The 17,744-nt window shown below is 40.3% G+C and overlaps 1 protein-coding gene across 1 annotated transcript in view; it reads right to left on the reverse strand.

Moving 5' to 3' along the window:
• Positions 1-309: 309 nt before the first annotated feature.
• LOC144026925 (actin remodeling regulator NHS-like) overlaps positions 310-17,744 on the reverse strand; it is a 54,915-nt gene continuing 37,480 nt past the window's right edge. Inside the window, exons 2-8 of the mRNA XM_077534064.1 lie at positions 15,489-15,635; positions 14,265-14,398; positions 10,617-10,815; positions 7,924-8,058; positions 4,876-7,047; positions 3,797-3,899; positions 310-3,582 (exon numbers count right to left, since the gene is read on the reverse strand). Of these exons, the coding sequence (XP_077390190.1) occupies positions 3,009-3,582; positions 3,797-3,899; positions 4,876-7,047; positions 7,924-8,058; positions 10,617-10,815; positions 14,265-14,398; positions 15,489-15,635 (3,464 nt within the window). The 3' untranslated portion in view covers positions 310-3,008. The remainder of the gene's footprint in view (positions 3,583-3,796; positions 3,900-4,875; positions 7,048-7,923; positions 8,059-10,616; positions 10,816-14,264; positions 14,399-15,488; positions 15,636-17,744) is intronic.

Consider the following 17,744-nt stretch of genomic DNA (forward strand, 5'->3'; position numbering starts at 1 on the left):
CTTTAATGCAATATAATGAGTCCATCCCCCATCATGACGCACGGGTGGCGGATTTTGGTGTGCTTGCATGTACCCCCCCCCCGCCCAAAAAAAAAACAAATTATTGTAGCTTGCCATAAGAGCACATTAACAAGGTACAAATATTTCTAGATAGCCTTCAAGAAGAACTTTTGAGATATAACTCGATATGCTTCAAGATTAAGATTGTACTCGAACAAAAACAAAATTCTGTATTTATTTTTTCGAATATATCTCCCTCTGGTGGTAAAGAGCTGAACTTGCGGTTGCATCAACATGACAACGAGCACGTTTTTTTCCAAGCAGTCACATTTATTTCTCCTTTTTGTATAGCTACACGTTTGCACTCCACCGCGTCGTTTACTAACAAAATAAATACAAGACAAAAAGTTTTTCACCCCTCCCCCCAGAGCTCAGAAATGTACAACACGTTAAAGTCCATGTAAACACATTTTGTATACTTTTTTTTTTTTTTGTACACAATTCACCTAACGTTCATTCCATTTACACCTTTGTACAAAAACTAAATACATCCACAAGGTGGCGTTGTAGTCCAAGTTGATCCTGTTGCCACGTCAAAACGCACCCTTGTCACTAGTTGTGGTACAAGAAAATACAGCAAAAAAAAGAGAGAGGTCACAAAAATCACTTTCTCAGTGCTAAAAAAAAACAAAAACAAAACAAAACAAAAACAACAGTTGGAATGACGTAAAATTCTTTGTGTACCCTGTTAGCATCTTTGCTATGATAACGTGTATTATTTATATATACACACAGGACAAGACAGTGGGAGGAGTTTTAAGGCCAAGCGGAGATGGACTGGGGCAGCATTTGCATAAAGTCTCTTATTTTGGTGGGGGACGATAAAAAAGGATATCAGCTTGCCATAGTCAGTTGTCTTATAAAACTATAGAAATCTGGATAAAATAGACTCTGATTTTATTGCATCATTGTGGAATGGGGGGGGGGGGGGGGTGCACATTAGCGTCCAACCTGACTCCGACATGCGTCACACTTACTCAACCGTTTCCAAACATTCTTAAAAAAACAAAAAAAACAAAAACACACCAAGTCAACCAAACCCAAAAACAAAACACATTTGATTTTTTATTGAAAAAAAAATGTACCTGCTTCCCGCCATTTCAACATTTCCCTCGCTTGTTCTTCTTCTGACGTAAAAAACGTATACCTGCTCTCCACCTCTGCGCATATCGTAAACTTTTTTTCCCGCTTTTACCGCTGTGCGCTAAATAATTTTTTTTAATGAGTTGTTATCTTTCCGACTTGTTGTGATGTATTCACAGAATACACACGGAAATATCTGAGATCCAGAGAAGAAAAAAAAAAAAAAAACGATGATGCAACAAGGTTGATGTCAGAAAAAAAAAAAAATTCCCGTGTACTGACACTGAAATTGTTTATACTATTTTTTTTTTAATATAAATTTGAAGGAAAGAATGCTCGTGATATTTCAAGAAACAAGTATGACAAAATGTCCTTGTTTTTTTTTTTTTTTTTTTCCCAGAAAAACTCGATGGTTGTTCCCAGTTTTGAGTCACTCACAATGCTCAAAAGAGCTCAAAGTCGCCTGCAGCATGGAAATAAGACGACGCGCGTTTGTGGTCCATTTGAGGCGGAAAAAAAAACAAAAAAAACTCACTTTGTCTTGCAAGCGGCGTACACATGACATATTATGGTTGCCCATTTTCAAGGATTTTGGAGAGAAAATTTGAAGTTTGTATTTTTAAGTTCAGTAGTTGTTATTAAAAAATAATAATAATAATAATACAAAAAAAATAAATAAAAATTAACCAAACTGTATACAAACTGTATATTTTGGACTGGAAAAGGAATAATGTTAGTAATAATGTTTACAGTCCTAGAACATCTTTTAAATTAGCTCAAATAATTTCGAGAAAATTCCTGACCAATCATCAAAAATATCACATTTTCTATGGAAAATATATAAAAAAAAAAAAAAAAAGTTGTTTTTTTTTCTCCATGGAAAATGTTTTTTATTCAATTTTTTTTTTTGTTGAAACTACTCAGCATTTTTCCTCAAAAATACAACTTTTCTTCTCCAAAATATTTTTCAAAAATTCTTGAAAATATCAATTTATTTGCTCAAAAATATCCACTTTTGCTTCGATTTTTTTTTAAAATTAGAAAATATGTACTTTCTATATAATTGAGTGCAGGAAATATTTTACCTTTAGATTTCTGGAAAATTGTTTGTTGTTTTTTTCTTTCTCAAAAATATCAAAATTTCTCATGAATATATTGAATTTGAAATGACGTGATTGATGAAGTCTGTTGTAATATGTCGTAAAGAGAAAAAATACATTTCTCGAAATTACACAAGCATCCCAAAAAAATTCAAACATACACTTGAAAATCTTTTTTTTTCCTTGAAAATCTTTTACCTGACTATTTGCGGGAAAATATTAGTATATAATTAATATATTAGTATTAATATATTATTATTATATTAATATATAATATTAGATACTAAAAATGTTTTTTTTTCTCTCCAAAATATTCAACTTTTTACCGTAAAAAATACAAGTTTTGTTATAAAAACAAACAAACAAACTTGCAAATATATATAATCTTTGTTAAAAACATACAAGTCTAGGTTTTAAATCATAAGCGTTTTTCCACATTTAATATTCCATTCTCATTTACTGTGACATTTTTATTCTTTTTTTGAATAAGAAACATACCCCCCTAAAAGCTGACTTTTTTTCCCATCTGAAATCATCTTTTCCCTTTAAAATATTGGATTGCTGGAAAACACTTTTTTTTTTTTCTGGTAAAATATTATAATTCATTATTATTACGATTGAATTATTTCCCCCCCAATTTGTCGTTTAGAGCATAAAAACGAAACAGCTGACCTGTTTTGGCGATACAAACTGCGAAATCCTTTTGAGGCGCGAGTGGAAAGCGTCCCGCGGGACGGACCGGCGCGACGGGGTTGACGGCCGACGTCAGGCGAAGCGCGGCGCGGCCGGCTCGTCGTCGTGGGGGCTCCCGTCCGAGTTCTCGGCCTCGCCCTCCGAGATGGCCTGCATGGGCGCCGAGTGGAAGCGGGCGCGGGCGGCGTACCGGCTGCTGTTGGCGGCGGGCGGGACCCTGGCGCGGCCCGGCCGGGACTGGGGCGACGCCCACGACTTGGGCGAGAAGAAGCAGTCGGGATCGGGCGACCTGGTCACCTCTGTCGCTTCCGCCGCCGCCGCCGCCGCCTCGTCCTCTCCCGCCGCGTGACCTTTGGGGGTCGCGGGGCTCTTGAGGATCTCGGCGGCCGACATGCGGTATCCGGACTCGGAGCGGCTGCCCTTCTTGAGGAGGAGCAGCTTGAACTCCTCGTTGGAGGTGCTGGACTTCTTCACGTTCCTGTAGATGGGGCCCGGGGCCCTCTGAGGGCCCAAGGGGGAGACGGCCGCCGCCGCCGCCGCCGACGAGGGCGATGCGGTGGGACACGGGGAGCCACCAGGGGGCGTCGGGCCGTTCCTTGCGGACAGATCGCCGGAATCCTTCCGGCCCAACACTTTCCTCTTCGACCTGAGCGGGAAAAAAAACATCTACAGTTAGTCGTTTGATGTGGTATGCTTTGGATCAGATACATTTATATTATTACGGGTATGAAACCATTCTAGAAAAAAAACAAAAACAATTGATTGCCACACATTTATGACCTTATTTTGCATTCTGAGCACATTTTCTTTGAGTCAAAATATGATTTATTATTTGAAGAGGCATTTGACTTGTTGCTGACCTGTGGATGACGGCGAATAGATCGTCGGTGGTTCGACTTTTGGCGGGCGACAGGAAGACGACGTCGTCCTCCACGCGCGAATCATCGCTCGCCGACGCTGCGTCTGCTCAAACATGTCAACAATTTATTCACTTTTGAGACAAAAAAAAAATACACCACGCAGAGGAGTAATTTTAAATTACTATATATATATATATATATATATATATATATATATATAATTTTATTTTATTTTTTTAAGATTTTGTACATTTTTTTGAGAAATATTTGAATATTTGTTGAGATCATTTTTGAAAATAATAACGGCCTAAAGAAAAATGTATGAATTTTTATAGGTAAATATTTGTAGTTTTAGTGGTCTATCTAACAAAAAAAAAAAAAGAAAAAGAAAAATATTTAAAACAATATTTTCCAGAAATAAAGTAGTTTATTTTCACCGTAAACACATTTGTATATTTTTATTTTAGGAAAAAGTATTTTAAAAATAAATAAATGAAGTAGTATTTTACACCTGTTTTCTAGGTTTGGTCATGTGACATTGACAAGCTGAGCTGTAATTGGTTACCTGAGCCCTTGTGATGTCGACAGCAAGTTACAAAATGTGTCTTTATAAATAAAGTTGAGTTGAGTTTTTAAAGGTACTAATTGTACGTGAAAAATAATGAAAGTATCAACTTCATTACAGACAAAATATTAACTTTTTATTGCTATAATGGGTGAAATAAGTGAACTATACCTTTTTAGTATTTTGAATAAAAAGAAAAAAAAAACTGGCAGGAAGTTGCATATTTTCAAGAGCAAAAAAAAAAAAGTTGCCTATTTCTGAGCTCAAACCTATTGAGAGGCAAACATTTTTATTATTTATTTTAAATGTTGCGACGCTGAATGTTGATTTTATGTCAGCGTTCTTAAAAGGTCTTAACATTTCCTAAACATTCTCAAAACAGTTTTCATGATTCTTTCTCGAAATAGTCTTGTTTTGTTTTTGTTTTTTTTGTCCCAATAAGGATATGTTGAACATGTTCAAAATGAAAAAGTTAAATACAAGTTTTTTTTTCATTTGCAAAACTTTCCCGTACCTTTGCTCAGGTTCTCCTCAGTGGCGGATTCTTCTTCTTCTTCATTTCCTGCCGGATCGGCGTCTTGGTTCCCTTCGTCGCATCCCGAAGTGGCGCCCGCCGTTTGGTCCGGACCGCCGGGTGGACTTGGCGTTGGGGGGCGGAGATCTTCGTCAGGCGCTGGGAAGGAAGTCTCGGCGTCTTCCTCGACTTCCTCATCCGGCGGCGGCGGCGGCGGCGACTCTGCGGCGGTCTCCCCGTTAACGAGCTCCTCGTTGGAAGAGTCCGTCAGCTGGAGGTGGTCTGAGTGTTGCCTCGCAAGTTCGAAGGCGTTGCCGGAGTTGGCGGCGGAACAGTTCTCGTCACGAGGACTCGGGTCTCGTTCCTTGGGGATGGATCGCAGCCGGACGGCGTGCAGCGCGGCGGGGGTGATGCTCAGGATGGGTCCGTTGGGTACTTTGCCCGACTTCGGCACCCGGTCGTCACGAAAGGCACTTACATCCGGCTCCGGCGAGGGTGCGACGGGTGAGTCGGGGTCCCGCTTGGGGGCAAGCGACGACTTCCTCTCCGGTACTTTGGGTTTCCGCTTGGTGCCGGACGGCGACAGCGGGCCGGGGAAGAAGGCGGCGGGGAAGACGGACGTCGGCGTCTCCGACTGGCTGGAGTAGCCGCTGGAGGTGCTGGCCAGGCCCGCCAGCTTGGGGTCGCCCTCGGCGGGGGTCAGCGACGGGGTGGTGGACCGGGACCCCGAGCGGGACGCCTGCGACTCGGAGCCGTCCTGCGACTTGACGCACTCCACCACCGTGGTGCCGGTGGCCGTGCTGGAGTTGGACAAGGAGCGGTACGGGTCGCCGGATTTCAAGTCGTGGAGGAGCCACAGGTCGGCGTAGTCGGCCTGGACCGCGCCCTCGCCTTTGAAGGAGTCGGTGGCGCCGAAGACGCCCGAGTCGGGCGGCGCCGGGGGTCCCTCCGCCCCCCAGACGCCGGCGGACTCTTTGGCCACGCGACCCAACGAGCCGGACAAAACCAGCTGCAGGTTTTTCTCCTTCGCTTCCTTGAGAATTGGGACGGCAGCCTCGTCGTGGATGGTCCGGAGCGACGAGCTGCGCCGGGGCGGGCACGGTTTGGCCTTGGGTTTCCTTAAGGAAAGACAGCGCCGGCCCATGGTCCCGTGGTCCGAGTAGATGTACGTGAAGCTCCGGCTGCCGTTCAGCCCGCAGTCGAAGTGCATGGAGGTGTAGTATCCTTCCGTGTCCTCCGAGTAGTGCGAAACCGTGTCGGCTTTCTCCGACGGCGGCTTGTCGGAGAAGCTGCTCTCGCACGTGGCCATGCTGGCGAAGCTCGGGCAGCCCAGGCTGCTCTCCGCCTCCCTGCCGGGCTCGGGGCTGAAGTCCCGAGGCCGCGGGGCCGGCTCCCGGTGCGAGTAGTTCCACTCGCCCGCTTCCTCTAAGATGTCCATGGCGGCGGAGGAGAAGGAGCCCGCCCTCTGGGTCCGGAACCCGGCGAAGGGATCGGCGCCGTTCAGGGAGATCTCCGAGTCGCAGCGAGCCAGCGGCGACGTCCCCGGGGCCAGCGTCTCCGAGGTCTGCGAGGGGCACGTGGAGCTGCTGCCGCTCCAGTTGCCGCTGGACGACTGGTGCTCGTCCTTGTGGTCTTGGGCGGCGCCGCCCAAGACGCCGACGGCCGACACGGAGTGCACGGGGCTGCTGAACGTGTCCGAGCTGGACGACGTGTCGCAGCTACCCGACATGCCCCCCCGCTCGGGCGTCCTCGACCTCCCGGCCCGGTCGTCGGCGCTTTCCTCCTCGTCCTTCGGGATCAGCTCCCCCCTGCCGCTGTAAGGGGAAAGCTCCGCCTCCTCATCCTCGTCCTCGTCGTCCGGCCTCGCCCGGCCGCCATCTCGGGGGAGGCTGCGCGTCCGCAGCTTGGAGGCGAACACGTCGTCGTCGTCGGCGGCGGCGGCGGCGTCCCGCAGGGCGACGATGTCGCCCGCCGACTGAGAGAGGCCCAGCGCCGCCCCCTGGTGGCCGCGCTGGGCCCGGATTCTCCGGCTGGAAGGCGCCACCGAGATGAGGAAGTCTTCGGTCTGGCAGCCCGAGTCTCTGGTGAGCAGATGGCTCGCCAGGTCCTCGCTGGACGGGCTGACGTGGACGATCACGCTGCGTTCGCCGGAGACGGGCGAGTCGTCCGAGTCTGAGGGGACGAACGAACCCACAAACAATTTACACGCCCGCAAGCGCTATGTGGGGCGTCAGGGGAAAAAAATGTTTGGATGTTATGTGCACCAAAAAAATACAAATAAAATAAAAATGAGAGTTTATAAGTTAAAAAAAATACTTCAAAAAATTTCTTGAATAATGACAAAACAATTACAATATTTTTGAAAAAAGAAGAAAGAATAATTAAAAATATTAATAAAATAATAAAAAAAAAGAAAGGTAAAAAAAATTCAAAAAAAATTGTGAAAATGTTGCCATTATACTAAAACAAAAATAGTTTCTGAAAAATGTAATGTTTTCTAAGTAAAGGATTTAAAATAAAATTAATAAAATGGAAATTAAAAAATGCATTTCAAAAACAACATTTTTATAAAATGTACATTTTAAAGAGTGAATAATTATAGTAATAAAATACATGAATACAAAAATTATACATCAAAAAATCAATGTTTTATAGTATAATTAAAGAATAAAAAAAATGAAATAAAATAAAAATAATATGAAAAAAATGGACTTTTGATGAACACAATTATTTACTAAAAAAAATAACGTAAAAAAATACATTACATTAAAAATGCAACAACAAAGATGAAAAACAAATATAGTACAATCTTTTGAAGAACTAAAATCTAAAGTGTACATTTTTATCTAATAAAAAGTATTAATTGAATGAATAAAAATAACGTGAATTAAATGATGACATATAAAGTAAAATAACATCCAACTTCACCATTGGTAGTGCTGGAACGTATTTGCCGCTGTTCCGCAGCAATCTCCAATTGATGACATGATTTCAAAAATGAATGCAAAATGAGCCATCGAGGCGTCGCGTGCACGCGAGGGGACGCACCTAAGACGAAGTCCTGCAGCTGCCGGGGGACTCCGGCCACCGTCCGGCGCCTCCTCAACTTCCTCCTGCGCTGCAGCAGCGACTGCGAGTGGACCAGCGAGCAGCGCACACTGGCGTCTCTGTCGAAGGCCACGCCTACAAAAACAGCAAAGGGGGGGGCGGGGCAGACGTGTGAGGGGGCTTTGTTGAGGGGGACACGCTCCCACGCTGTCTACGTAAAAAAAAAAAGGAGAAGAGTTCGTGACATCTCACTCGAGCAAATCGAAACAAACTGCAAACATGTCAACAACAACACAGTTTGGCAAAAAGGAAATGAATGGATGGATAATTGTACTTAATAAAAATAAATGAATCATTTCATTTAATAAATCAAAAGCAAGAGTAAGAAAAAAATTATATGTGTGTGTGTGTATATAAAAGAAATAGAAATAGAATAATTAAAGGAAATGGTAAAATAATAAATACAGAAATAAATCACAATTTGAAAAAAAATCATTAAAACTCCACAAATGTAGATAATAAAATAATAAATATAAATAAAATATGAACATGATCCATCAATTAAAAAAAAACTATTTAAATACCTGCATTATTAAATAATATTGGATATAAAAGAAGCTTTAAAAAAGCAATTTAAAAATACATAATTAAATGAAAAGAAAACAAAGAAAGAAGTTTGAAAAAAATAATTAAGAATTCCACAAACATAGAAAATAAAAAATAATAAATATAAATAAAATATGAACACAAATAAAATATGATCCATCAATAAAAAAAATTAAAAAAAAATATTTAAATACCAACATTATTTAAATAATATCGGAACTTAAAGAAGCTTTAAAAAAATCAATTAAAAAACACATAATTAAATAAAAAGAAAGAAAAAAAGAAGTTTGATAAATATCATTAAAAATTCCACAAACATAGATAATAAAAAATAATAAATATAAATAAAAAATTAACACAAATAAAATAGGATCCATCAATTAAAAAAAAATTGAAATACCAGTATTATTAAATAATATCAGAGCTTAAAGAAGCTTTAAAAAAGCAATTAAAAAATACATAATTAGATAAAAAGATGTGTATGTGTATATATACGCACATAATACATATACAACAACATATTCAGTTAAAAGAAAACAAATAGAATTGTAAAATACATGTAAATCTGTCATTGAAGAAGGGAAAAAAACATGCCCCGGACAATAAGCAAGTTTTCTCCCAATTATCACGCATAATTCCAAATAAACCAACTGAATTTCTTTCCGCCATTCCCCCTTTGGTTATGATTGCGATCATGTGATCGAGCGCCATGGCGACCTTCCCCCACTTTGCTAACAATGTTGATTCTTTCAAGATGGGGGCGGGTGCGAACCCCCCAGTGGAGAAAGTGAGAGTCAATAAGCGTCCGCGTTTGGAGGCAACTAATTGGCATTGGTGTCACGCCATCACGCCGCTTTGTGGCGCCACAAAGCCGAGCCCCGAGCGCTCGAGAGCTCGGACAAAAGCTCCGACTCATCGACACTTCATCCGCCGCTGCTGCAGTTAATTGTGCAAGTGTTTTTTGTTTTTTGTTGTTCAGGGTTGGGGACGTTTACAGACAGCGCATTGTGTCGTGGTGCAGTCCGCGTGGCGCAATTATTATATTTAACCGCGGAATTTGCCACGCAAGTCATCATGGGACTTTTAGCCGACACATGCAAAACTTTCCTAAAATGTCAAACTGCTTCTTGAGACGAAGAAACTGTCAGCTCGCAATCAAAATGGCCGACGACGTCCTTTTCACTTTTGGGCACTGTCCACCAAATTTCAATTTTGTCGGTGAAACTGATGACTGGGGCTCTTTTTTTTTTTTTTCTTCCAATTTTCCCCGGCATGCTTCTCTAACACAAATGGCAGCTTCAAACAAAATGGCCGACTTCCTGTTCATTTTCAAGCGTGGGTCGAAACAGGCACCCGGGGCTGAATTTTAAAGCTCTAAATAAACAAAATGGCCGACTTTCTGTTCATTTTCAAGCATGGATCAAAACAGGTACTTAGGGGCTGAATTTAAAAAAATTCAAAATAAACAAAATGGCCGACTTTCTGTTCATTTTCAAGCATGGGTCGAAACAGGCACCCGCAGCTGAATTTTAAAAAACTCGAACAGAAATGGCAGCTTCAAACAAAATGGCCGACTTCCTGTTCATTTTCAAGCGTGGGTCGAAACAGGCACCCAGGGCTGAATTTTAAAGCTCTAAATAAACAAAATGGCCGACTTTCTGTTCATTTTCAAGCATGGATCAAAACAGGTACTTAGGGGCTGAATTTTAAAAAACTCAAAATAAACAAAATGGCCGACTTCTTGTTCATTTTCAAGCATGAGTCGAAATAGGCAACTGGGGCTGAATTTTAAAAGTCAAATAGAAATGGCAGCTTCAAACAAAATGGCCGACTTCTTGTTCATTTTCAAGCATGAGTCGAAATAGGCAACTGGGGCTGAATTTTAAAAGTCAAATAGAAATGGCAGCTTCAAACAAAATGGCCGACTTCCTGTACATTTTCAAGCATGGGTCGAAACAGGCGCCCGCGGCTGAATTTTAAAAAACTCAAAATAAACAAAATGGCCGCCTTCCTGTTGATTTTCAAAGCATGAAGGCTGAATTTGAAAACGAAAAACGAGCACAATCAAAGCAAGAGAAGATTTTTACCGGTGACGTTAATGGGGATGACGGAGGACGCGACCACCCTCGAGTGGCATTTCATCCTCTCCTCCGGCGTGGGCAGCGGCAGCGCTCGCGACCAGTTGGTCTGCTTGTCCAAGGTGCTCGGCGTGTTGGGGACGGGCAGCGGTTTGGAGCGATGGCCGGGCGACGCCGGCAGCGCCGAGTCGGCGTCACAGGAAATCTCCTGTCAACACAGCACAGTGTCAATAAAGTTTTGGGGATTTGTCGTCATCTATGAGTCGAGGAAAGAGACGGAAACGGCGAGCATGCCCGACAGGAAAATTGAAAGAATCAGAAACAGCGGAAGCTCAGAAGTCCAACTGTCCGCGAAGTGGCATCGGCGGAATTTCTGAGCTTTCTGTTTTTTTGGCTGCTCAGTACAAACATGGCGACTGCCCACGACGCAAAATCTGCTTCAAACGTACAAATGTCTCACATGGGAAGTCACAAAATATTAGAAGACAATCCAAAAATACTAAAATATTTGAAGGGAAAATGTAAAAAATGTGAGGGATTTAAAAATAAAAATGTAAAAAATATACATAATGTATATTAAAATTTTGGGGAAATATTAGGCTGTAATACAAAAAGATAAATATAAAAAAAAAAAGCCAAATAAAACAATTTAAAATGTTCAACAGGAGACACAGGAAACGAGTCAACGAGTCAAATTAAATATATATGGTACATTCGAGAAAAAAGAAAACATAATAATAATAAATATATATATATATATATATATATATATATATATATATATATATACATATCACAAAAATGCATTTTATAATTAAAACTATATGATACCAATATTGGAAAATATTTTTTTCAAATTGCAAACTCACAAATAATAAATAAAAAACAAAAAAAATAGGTCAAAAAGACAAAAAAATGTAATTAAAAGTAATGATAAAAGTAATGAGAATTTTGTTTAAAAGCAAAATTTATAAAACTAACTAAATAACAAAATTACATAAACAATGCAAAATTATTAAATGGGAAATTAAAAATATGAGCTGAAAATATGTTAATTAAAACATTACAAAATAAAAAATATGCAAACATATTAAATGAAAAAGAAAAAATATGAGCACAAATACAAAAATATAAATTACACAAAAATTTTCTTTCATTGAACAATTTTCAGCAGTGAAAAGTTTTGTCCAGAATGAATTTGATAACTTCATTATTTTTCATTTACAATTAATACCTTTAAAAATTATTTTTTCTACTTGCTGTCGCCTGATGATGACATCACCCGTGATGAGGAAGTAGGTAACGACCAATCATGGCTCAGTTTACTGACCAAACCCAGAAAACAGGTGAGCCATGATTGGCCGTTGAAAAATAATAAAATAATAATAAACGTGAAAAATAATGAAGTTACCACATTAATTATAGACAAAATATAAAATTTTTACTGCTGAAAATGGCTCAATGAGTCAAGTATGCCTTTAAAATTGACAAATGTGAAAAAAAAAAAAAAAAATTTAATTACACAAAAATATTACATAACAAACAAAAAAACATGGGAAAAAATGTAAAACCGCTACCTTAAGTACCATTAACTAAAGTAAAAAATGGCTGCATAAGTCATTGTGTTTTCGACTTTTGACTTCCAAATCCAACAAAGGAACTTTCACTCTGTACAGATTTCATGCATGAAGTTGAACACGCTTCCGAGGCTAACACGCTAACAACATGCCACAAACGCTCATTTGTCATGGCAACATGCAGCTGCGGAATGTCTTAGTCACACCGAGACCATCTGCAGCACCAACCAGAAACACCCCCCCCCCCACCTACTAGAAACACAAAAATGTTGCACTAAAATACTAAAAAATTAAGAAGATTTTTTTTTAACTAAAATGCAAAAAAATAACATTGTAAAAATATCAAAATACAGGAAGGAAATAGTTGACAAAAATATTGCTATGTTTTGGTAACACATCAGTCACGCTGTGTCCATCTGGCACCTTCGCAGCCAATCACAAGACTTCTTTCCTGCCATTTCCGAGCACTTACCTGGAGAGCGAACGCGGGGAGCCGTCCCGTCCCGTCCCGTCGGGTCCGAGCGCTTCTCACTGCCCCCCCCCCCCCCCCCCACACACACACACACACACTTTTTGTACTTCCCGACGACACCCACGCACAAAGCACAAAACCCCCCACACGCAACAAAAGATCTCCTTGGAAACTTCTCCCGACTGGAAACAAGTCAGACGGGGAGCGACTGCGGCCGATTGGACGACGATGAAGGAGGAGGAGGAGGAGGAGAAGGGACAGCAAAGAGGACAGGAAGTGGGAGGCCGGCATGACTTCGTGCACCACAAAATTTCATCATCATTTGTCTCGAACACATGCATCAAAACGTGCAAAAACCTACTGCCTTGAATTTTTGTATTGGGTCAGATTATGTCAGTTTCATTTTTTTTTTTTAAGTATTTTTTCTCTTAAAAAAATACTTTTATCATGCTTTTGGCTGTTTTTTCCTTTTTCTTTTTTTTTTTTATCCATTTTTTGCTCAAATTTGTGTCTTTTTTCAAAATTTTGTCAGATTTTTTTGCCAGTTTTTTTTAAATGTATTTTTCTCCTTTAAAAAAATACTTTTATCATGCTTTTGGCTGTTTTTCTCAGTTTTTTTAATTTGATTTTTTTGTCATTTGTCAATTTTTGGTCATTTTGCTCAAGTTTGTGTCATTTTTCAAAATTTTGTTAGATTTATTTTTTTTAAAATGTATTTTTCTCCTTAAAAAAATACTTTTTTCATGCTTTTGGTATTTTTTTTTTCCCGGATTATTTTTTTCTTATTTATTTATTTTGGTCATTTTGCTCAAGTTTGTGTCATTTTTCAAAATTTTGTCAAATTTTTTTTTTTTTAACATGAATCATTTTTTTGTGCTATATTAACCCCCACCCCCATTTCTCTTTTGTCAGATTTTTTTTAAATCAGTTTTTATCACTTGTGTCAACATTTTGTCCATTTTTTGTATAAGTTTGTATAACTTTATTTAAATTTGTCAGATTTGTATCATCTTTTTTTGTCATATTTCGGTAATTTCTTTCTTTTTTTTTTTGCCTCATTTATCAGATTCTTTTTTTTGTCATTTTTTTGGTCATAAATAAATAAATAAATAAATAAATAAATAAATAAATCAATGATGGTTTGGCTCTTCCCATCCTATCTGTCGGGGATCGTATTCAGAATGATGAAGATGATGATGTTGATGATAAAAAAAGTGAGAGGACAGCGAGTAAGGGGTGCAAGGGTGGGGGTGGGGGTGTGTTACCTTTCTGTTCCAGGGGGAGAAGTGGCAACATTCGGTGGGGGAGGGCGGGCGGGAGCTGGGTGACTAAATTAAACCAACAATAACAGGAACAACAACAAAAAAAAAAGAGGTACAAACAAAACAAATGAAGACAATGAACATTTGTGACGACACGCACATAAAAAGTGACAACACAGAGATGCTGAATCTATCATTTTGCGCACCTTTTTCAGCTTTCACTTTTAAGACTTTTTTTTGCTTCTTTTAATGCCAAAAGTTCTTAAGAGGGAGCACTAACACATGGAATCGAGGTCGATACAAATAGCCAACAAAGAGCCCAGAAAATGATTGTCGTGCGTCTCACCGCCGTCAAGCGCAGCCCCTTCCTCGCTTTCCTGGCGGCGTTGGGGGCGGATGGGTACATGGGCATGGGCGGCAGTGCCGAGATGGAGACGGTCACTCGGCGCTCCCTGCTGGACCAACGCCGCCTCTGACTGTCTGCAAACAACAAAACAAAACAAAACAAATATTGTTTTGTTATTCCTTGACTTTTTTTTTTTTTTTTTTTTGTGAAGTCACAATAGAAGGTTGATTCCAACGCCATCTTATTCCTTCTATACTGTAGCACACATGAAAATAAAAAATATATATAACTGATTTTATTCCGATTTAATTTCCCTTTTTGTTTACGAAAGAAAAAAAATAATGAAACAGTTAGACCAAAAAATTAAACATTTAGAATAGATGAAAAATAGGCTACATTGCAAAAAATATAGAAATAGGTGACGAAAAGACATATTAGGCCAAAAAAAAATTTTTGAAAACAATACAAAGTATGAGATAAAAATAATTACATTAAAAAAAATACACAAATATTATGAAAAGTAAATTTGGCAAAAAATATTACAAAAATAAGTAATATTAATATAAAAGAAAATGTTAAACAAAAGATAATATTAGACAAAATAAACTAATGCTAGTGACAAAATGGCTAAATATTTGTTAAAAGAATTAGTAAAGAATACTGAATATTAAAAAAAATATATATTCTAGGGAAAAAAAAATACAAAAATATCAGAAAAATTACTAAAATAAAGAAATTAAGAATATTATACACACTGTTAGACAAATAACACTAAAATATTAGAAAACAAAATAAAAAAATATCAAACAAAATTCGGCAAAAAATAGACATATGGAAATAAAATGCAAAATACACAAGTATTACAAAATCAAAATATGAATATATGTATTATGTAATGTTACAATTCTAATTGCAACTTTTCGTATACATTTTTAATTATTTATATTTTTTAACATTGTTTAATTTAACTTTTGAGAGTTATACATTTTATTTTAACCATAATTTTAACCATTTTTTGTATGTTTAATTTTTCTATATTTAAAATGTTGTCGACTGGCTTACAATAACATTCAATATACGTTGTAGTTTTTGTTTGTTTGTTTGTTTGTTTTTTTTGTATTTTGTTTGCCAGAGTGGCCTATCATGGCAGCTGCACATCAACATGTCCATTAGGGGGCACCAAAGACCAGCTGGTCGTGAGCCTGCTCAATTGAATGTTGTTACCTGTGCGCATGTGCCAGAGGTTGGCGTCCTTGTGCATGTCTTGCAGGCATGGCGGGCGGGTGGCCGGCCGCAGGAGATTCCGCTGCTTGTGCCAGGGAGACCGGAAGTGACGCGTCAGCTTGCTCTCCACGTCCAGGTCAGACACAGCTGCAGAAAAAAAACGATACGAATAGAATAAATAAAATGTTCAGGTCATGTCATGGTTCTGTTTTACACACCACAGCCCTTTTTAATTATGTTTTCCGTCTGCTCAGTGGCGCATTACTGCCTCTCACTGGCCAGTGTGTGTACTACATGAGGTGACGTTTGTTGTTTTGAGTCTCCCGTTTTTCTTTCTTGTTGTTGTGTGTTGCAAAAGCAAACGGAACACTTGAACTGACACTCGTCATGTGACCGCTCACGTGACGAGCCCTCTGACGTCATTATTGTTACGGTGTAGCCCGCCTCCCTGCTGGGATTTGACCACGCATGCGTCATTGTCACAACAAGCAAGCAGCGCCCGGTGCTTTTTACTTCCACTTTGACCGAAAGTCCAACGTCGAGCCGAGTGAGTCATGAAAGCGTGACATCCTGAAAGGCTTTTATGGTCAGCTGTTCTCCCCCAAATGGAGGAGGCGGCTAAAATAAACACGTTGGCGACGAATCTTCTGCTTGACCTCTTGCACCGCGTTCCCTTGGCAAAACACCGCAAATAAAATGTCTCTCGCTGAAATAGAAACGTGCCAAAATTGCATATTTTCCTCACTTTTTGACAGATATTGCAAACATTTCCCCCACCAAATTCCTTCCGACCAGTTTAGGGTGTATCCTGCTTCTTGCCCCCCCCCCCAAAAAAAAACAGCTAGGACAAACTCAGCACATCTGTCACCCTCATGAGAAATGCTTCAGAGGATGAATGAATGAACGAATGAATCTATTCTATGACCTCTGATTCCAAATTCAATTTGTTTTTAAAAATATACTGAACATGATGCTCATTTGCAGTTTGGCATTGAGTTTAGAAGTGAGTTAAGGATCTTCATTTAGACAAAAGTAGTGCTTTGCCACCAACTTACGGCATCTTTGTACCAAAAAAAAAAAAAAAAAACTGTTGACGTGAGTTGAAGAGCTTTATTTGGACAAAAGTAGTGCTTTGTTGCCCACTAGGTACCAAGGAACTATGTCGAAGTGTGTCTGTGATCTTTTTTGGACAAAAATAGTGCTTTGTCACCACCTTATGACATCTTTGTACCAACAAACTGTGCTGAAGTGAGTTGAAGAGCTTCATTTAGCCAAAAGTAGTGCATTTCCACCATCTTATGGCATTCTGGTGTCAGGAACTAAAGTGCGGTATGTTGAAGTGAGTTGAAGAGCTTAATTTAGACAAAAGTAGTGCTTTGTTGCCATCTAGGTACCAAGGAACTATGCTCGAAGTGCATTGAGGTTCTTTTTTTGGACAAAAGTAGTGCTTTGTCACCACCGTATGGCATCTTTGTACCAACAAACTGTGTTGAAGTGAGTTGGAGAGCTTCATTTAACCAAAAGTCGTCCTTTGTTGCCATCTTGGTAGCAAGGAACTATGTCCAAGTGTGTCAGGGATCTTTTTTTGGACAAAAATAGTGCTTTGGCAGATGCGCTAACCACTCGCACACTTGTGGAAATGCGTCACAAATCATCATCAACCATGGCCCCTGTCAACCAATCTTGGCTCCTCCTCCTCATTTGAATAGCAGATGATAACGAGGGCGAGACCTCCAGGCCACAAGGCGGAGGAGGAGGAGGAGGCGGGACGCGAGCCTGCGCCTCAGCCTTGTAATTTGCTCCGCCGGGAGCAAGGCCAAACCTCCCGACATACACCGACAATTTTTGCCCGACGGCCTCGGGGTGGAGGAGGAGTCACGTTCGGCGTAAACGCACACTCACGCACAGCATGACGCATGAAAAGAGAAAAAAAATAAATAAATGACTGCGAGGTATACGCGCCTCGCAATTACCTCGAGGTCGGAGTCCGGCTTTGAACTCCAGTGCACCTCCTCGGCTGGATGCCCCCCACCCCCGCCCCCCTCCCGTCCGTCCCATGTGACCTCCCCCGAGCTCAACAATGCTCAACATCTGCTGCCGCTCCTCCCCCGACCTCATCCTCCATTAATCTGTTTACAGGAGTTGATCCAAACGGTGCTCGCGCACCGCCAACGAGGACCAGCAAAGGTTTCATTCGTGGCGGGAACGATTGTCAACAAGATCATCATGATATTGATACAACTTTCATCAGTTTCA

This window comes from Festucalex cinctus, chromosome 10 (assembly GCF_051991245.1).
Source record: "Festucalex cinctus isolate MCC-2025b chromosome 10, RoL_Fcin_1.0, whole genome shotgun sequence".
In the NCBI taxonomy this organism is placed as follows: Eukaryota; Metazoa; Chordata; class Actinopteri; order Syngnathiformes; family Syngnathidae; genus Festucalex; species Festucalex cinctus.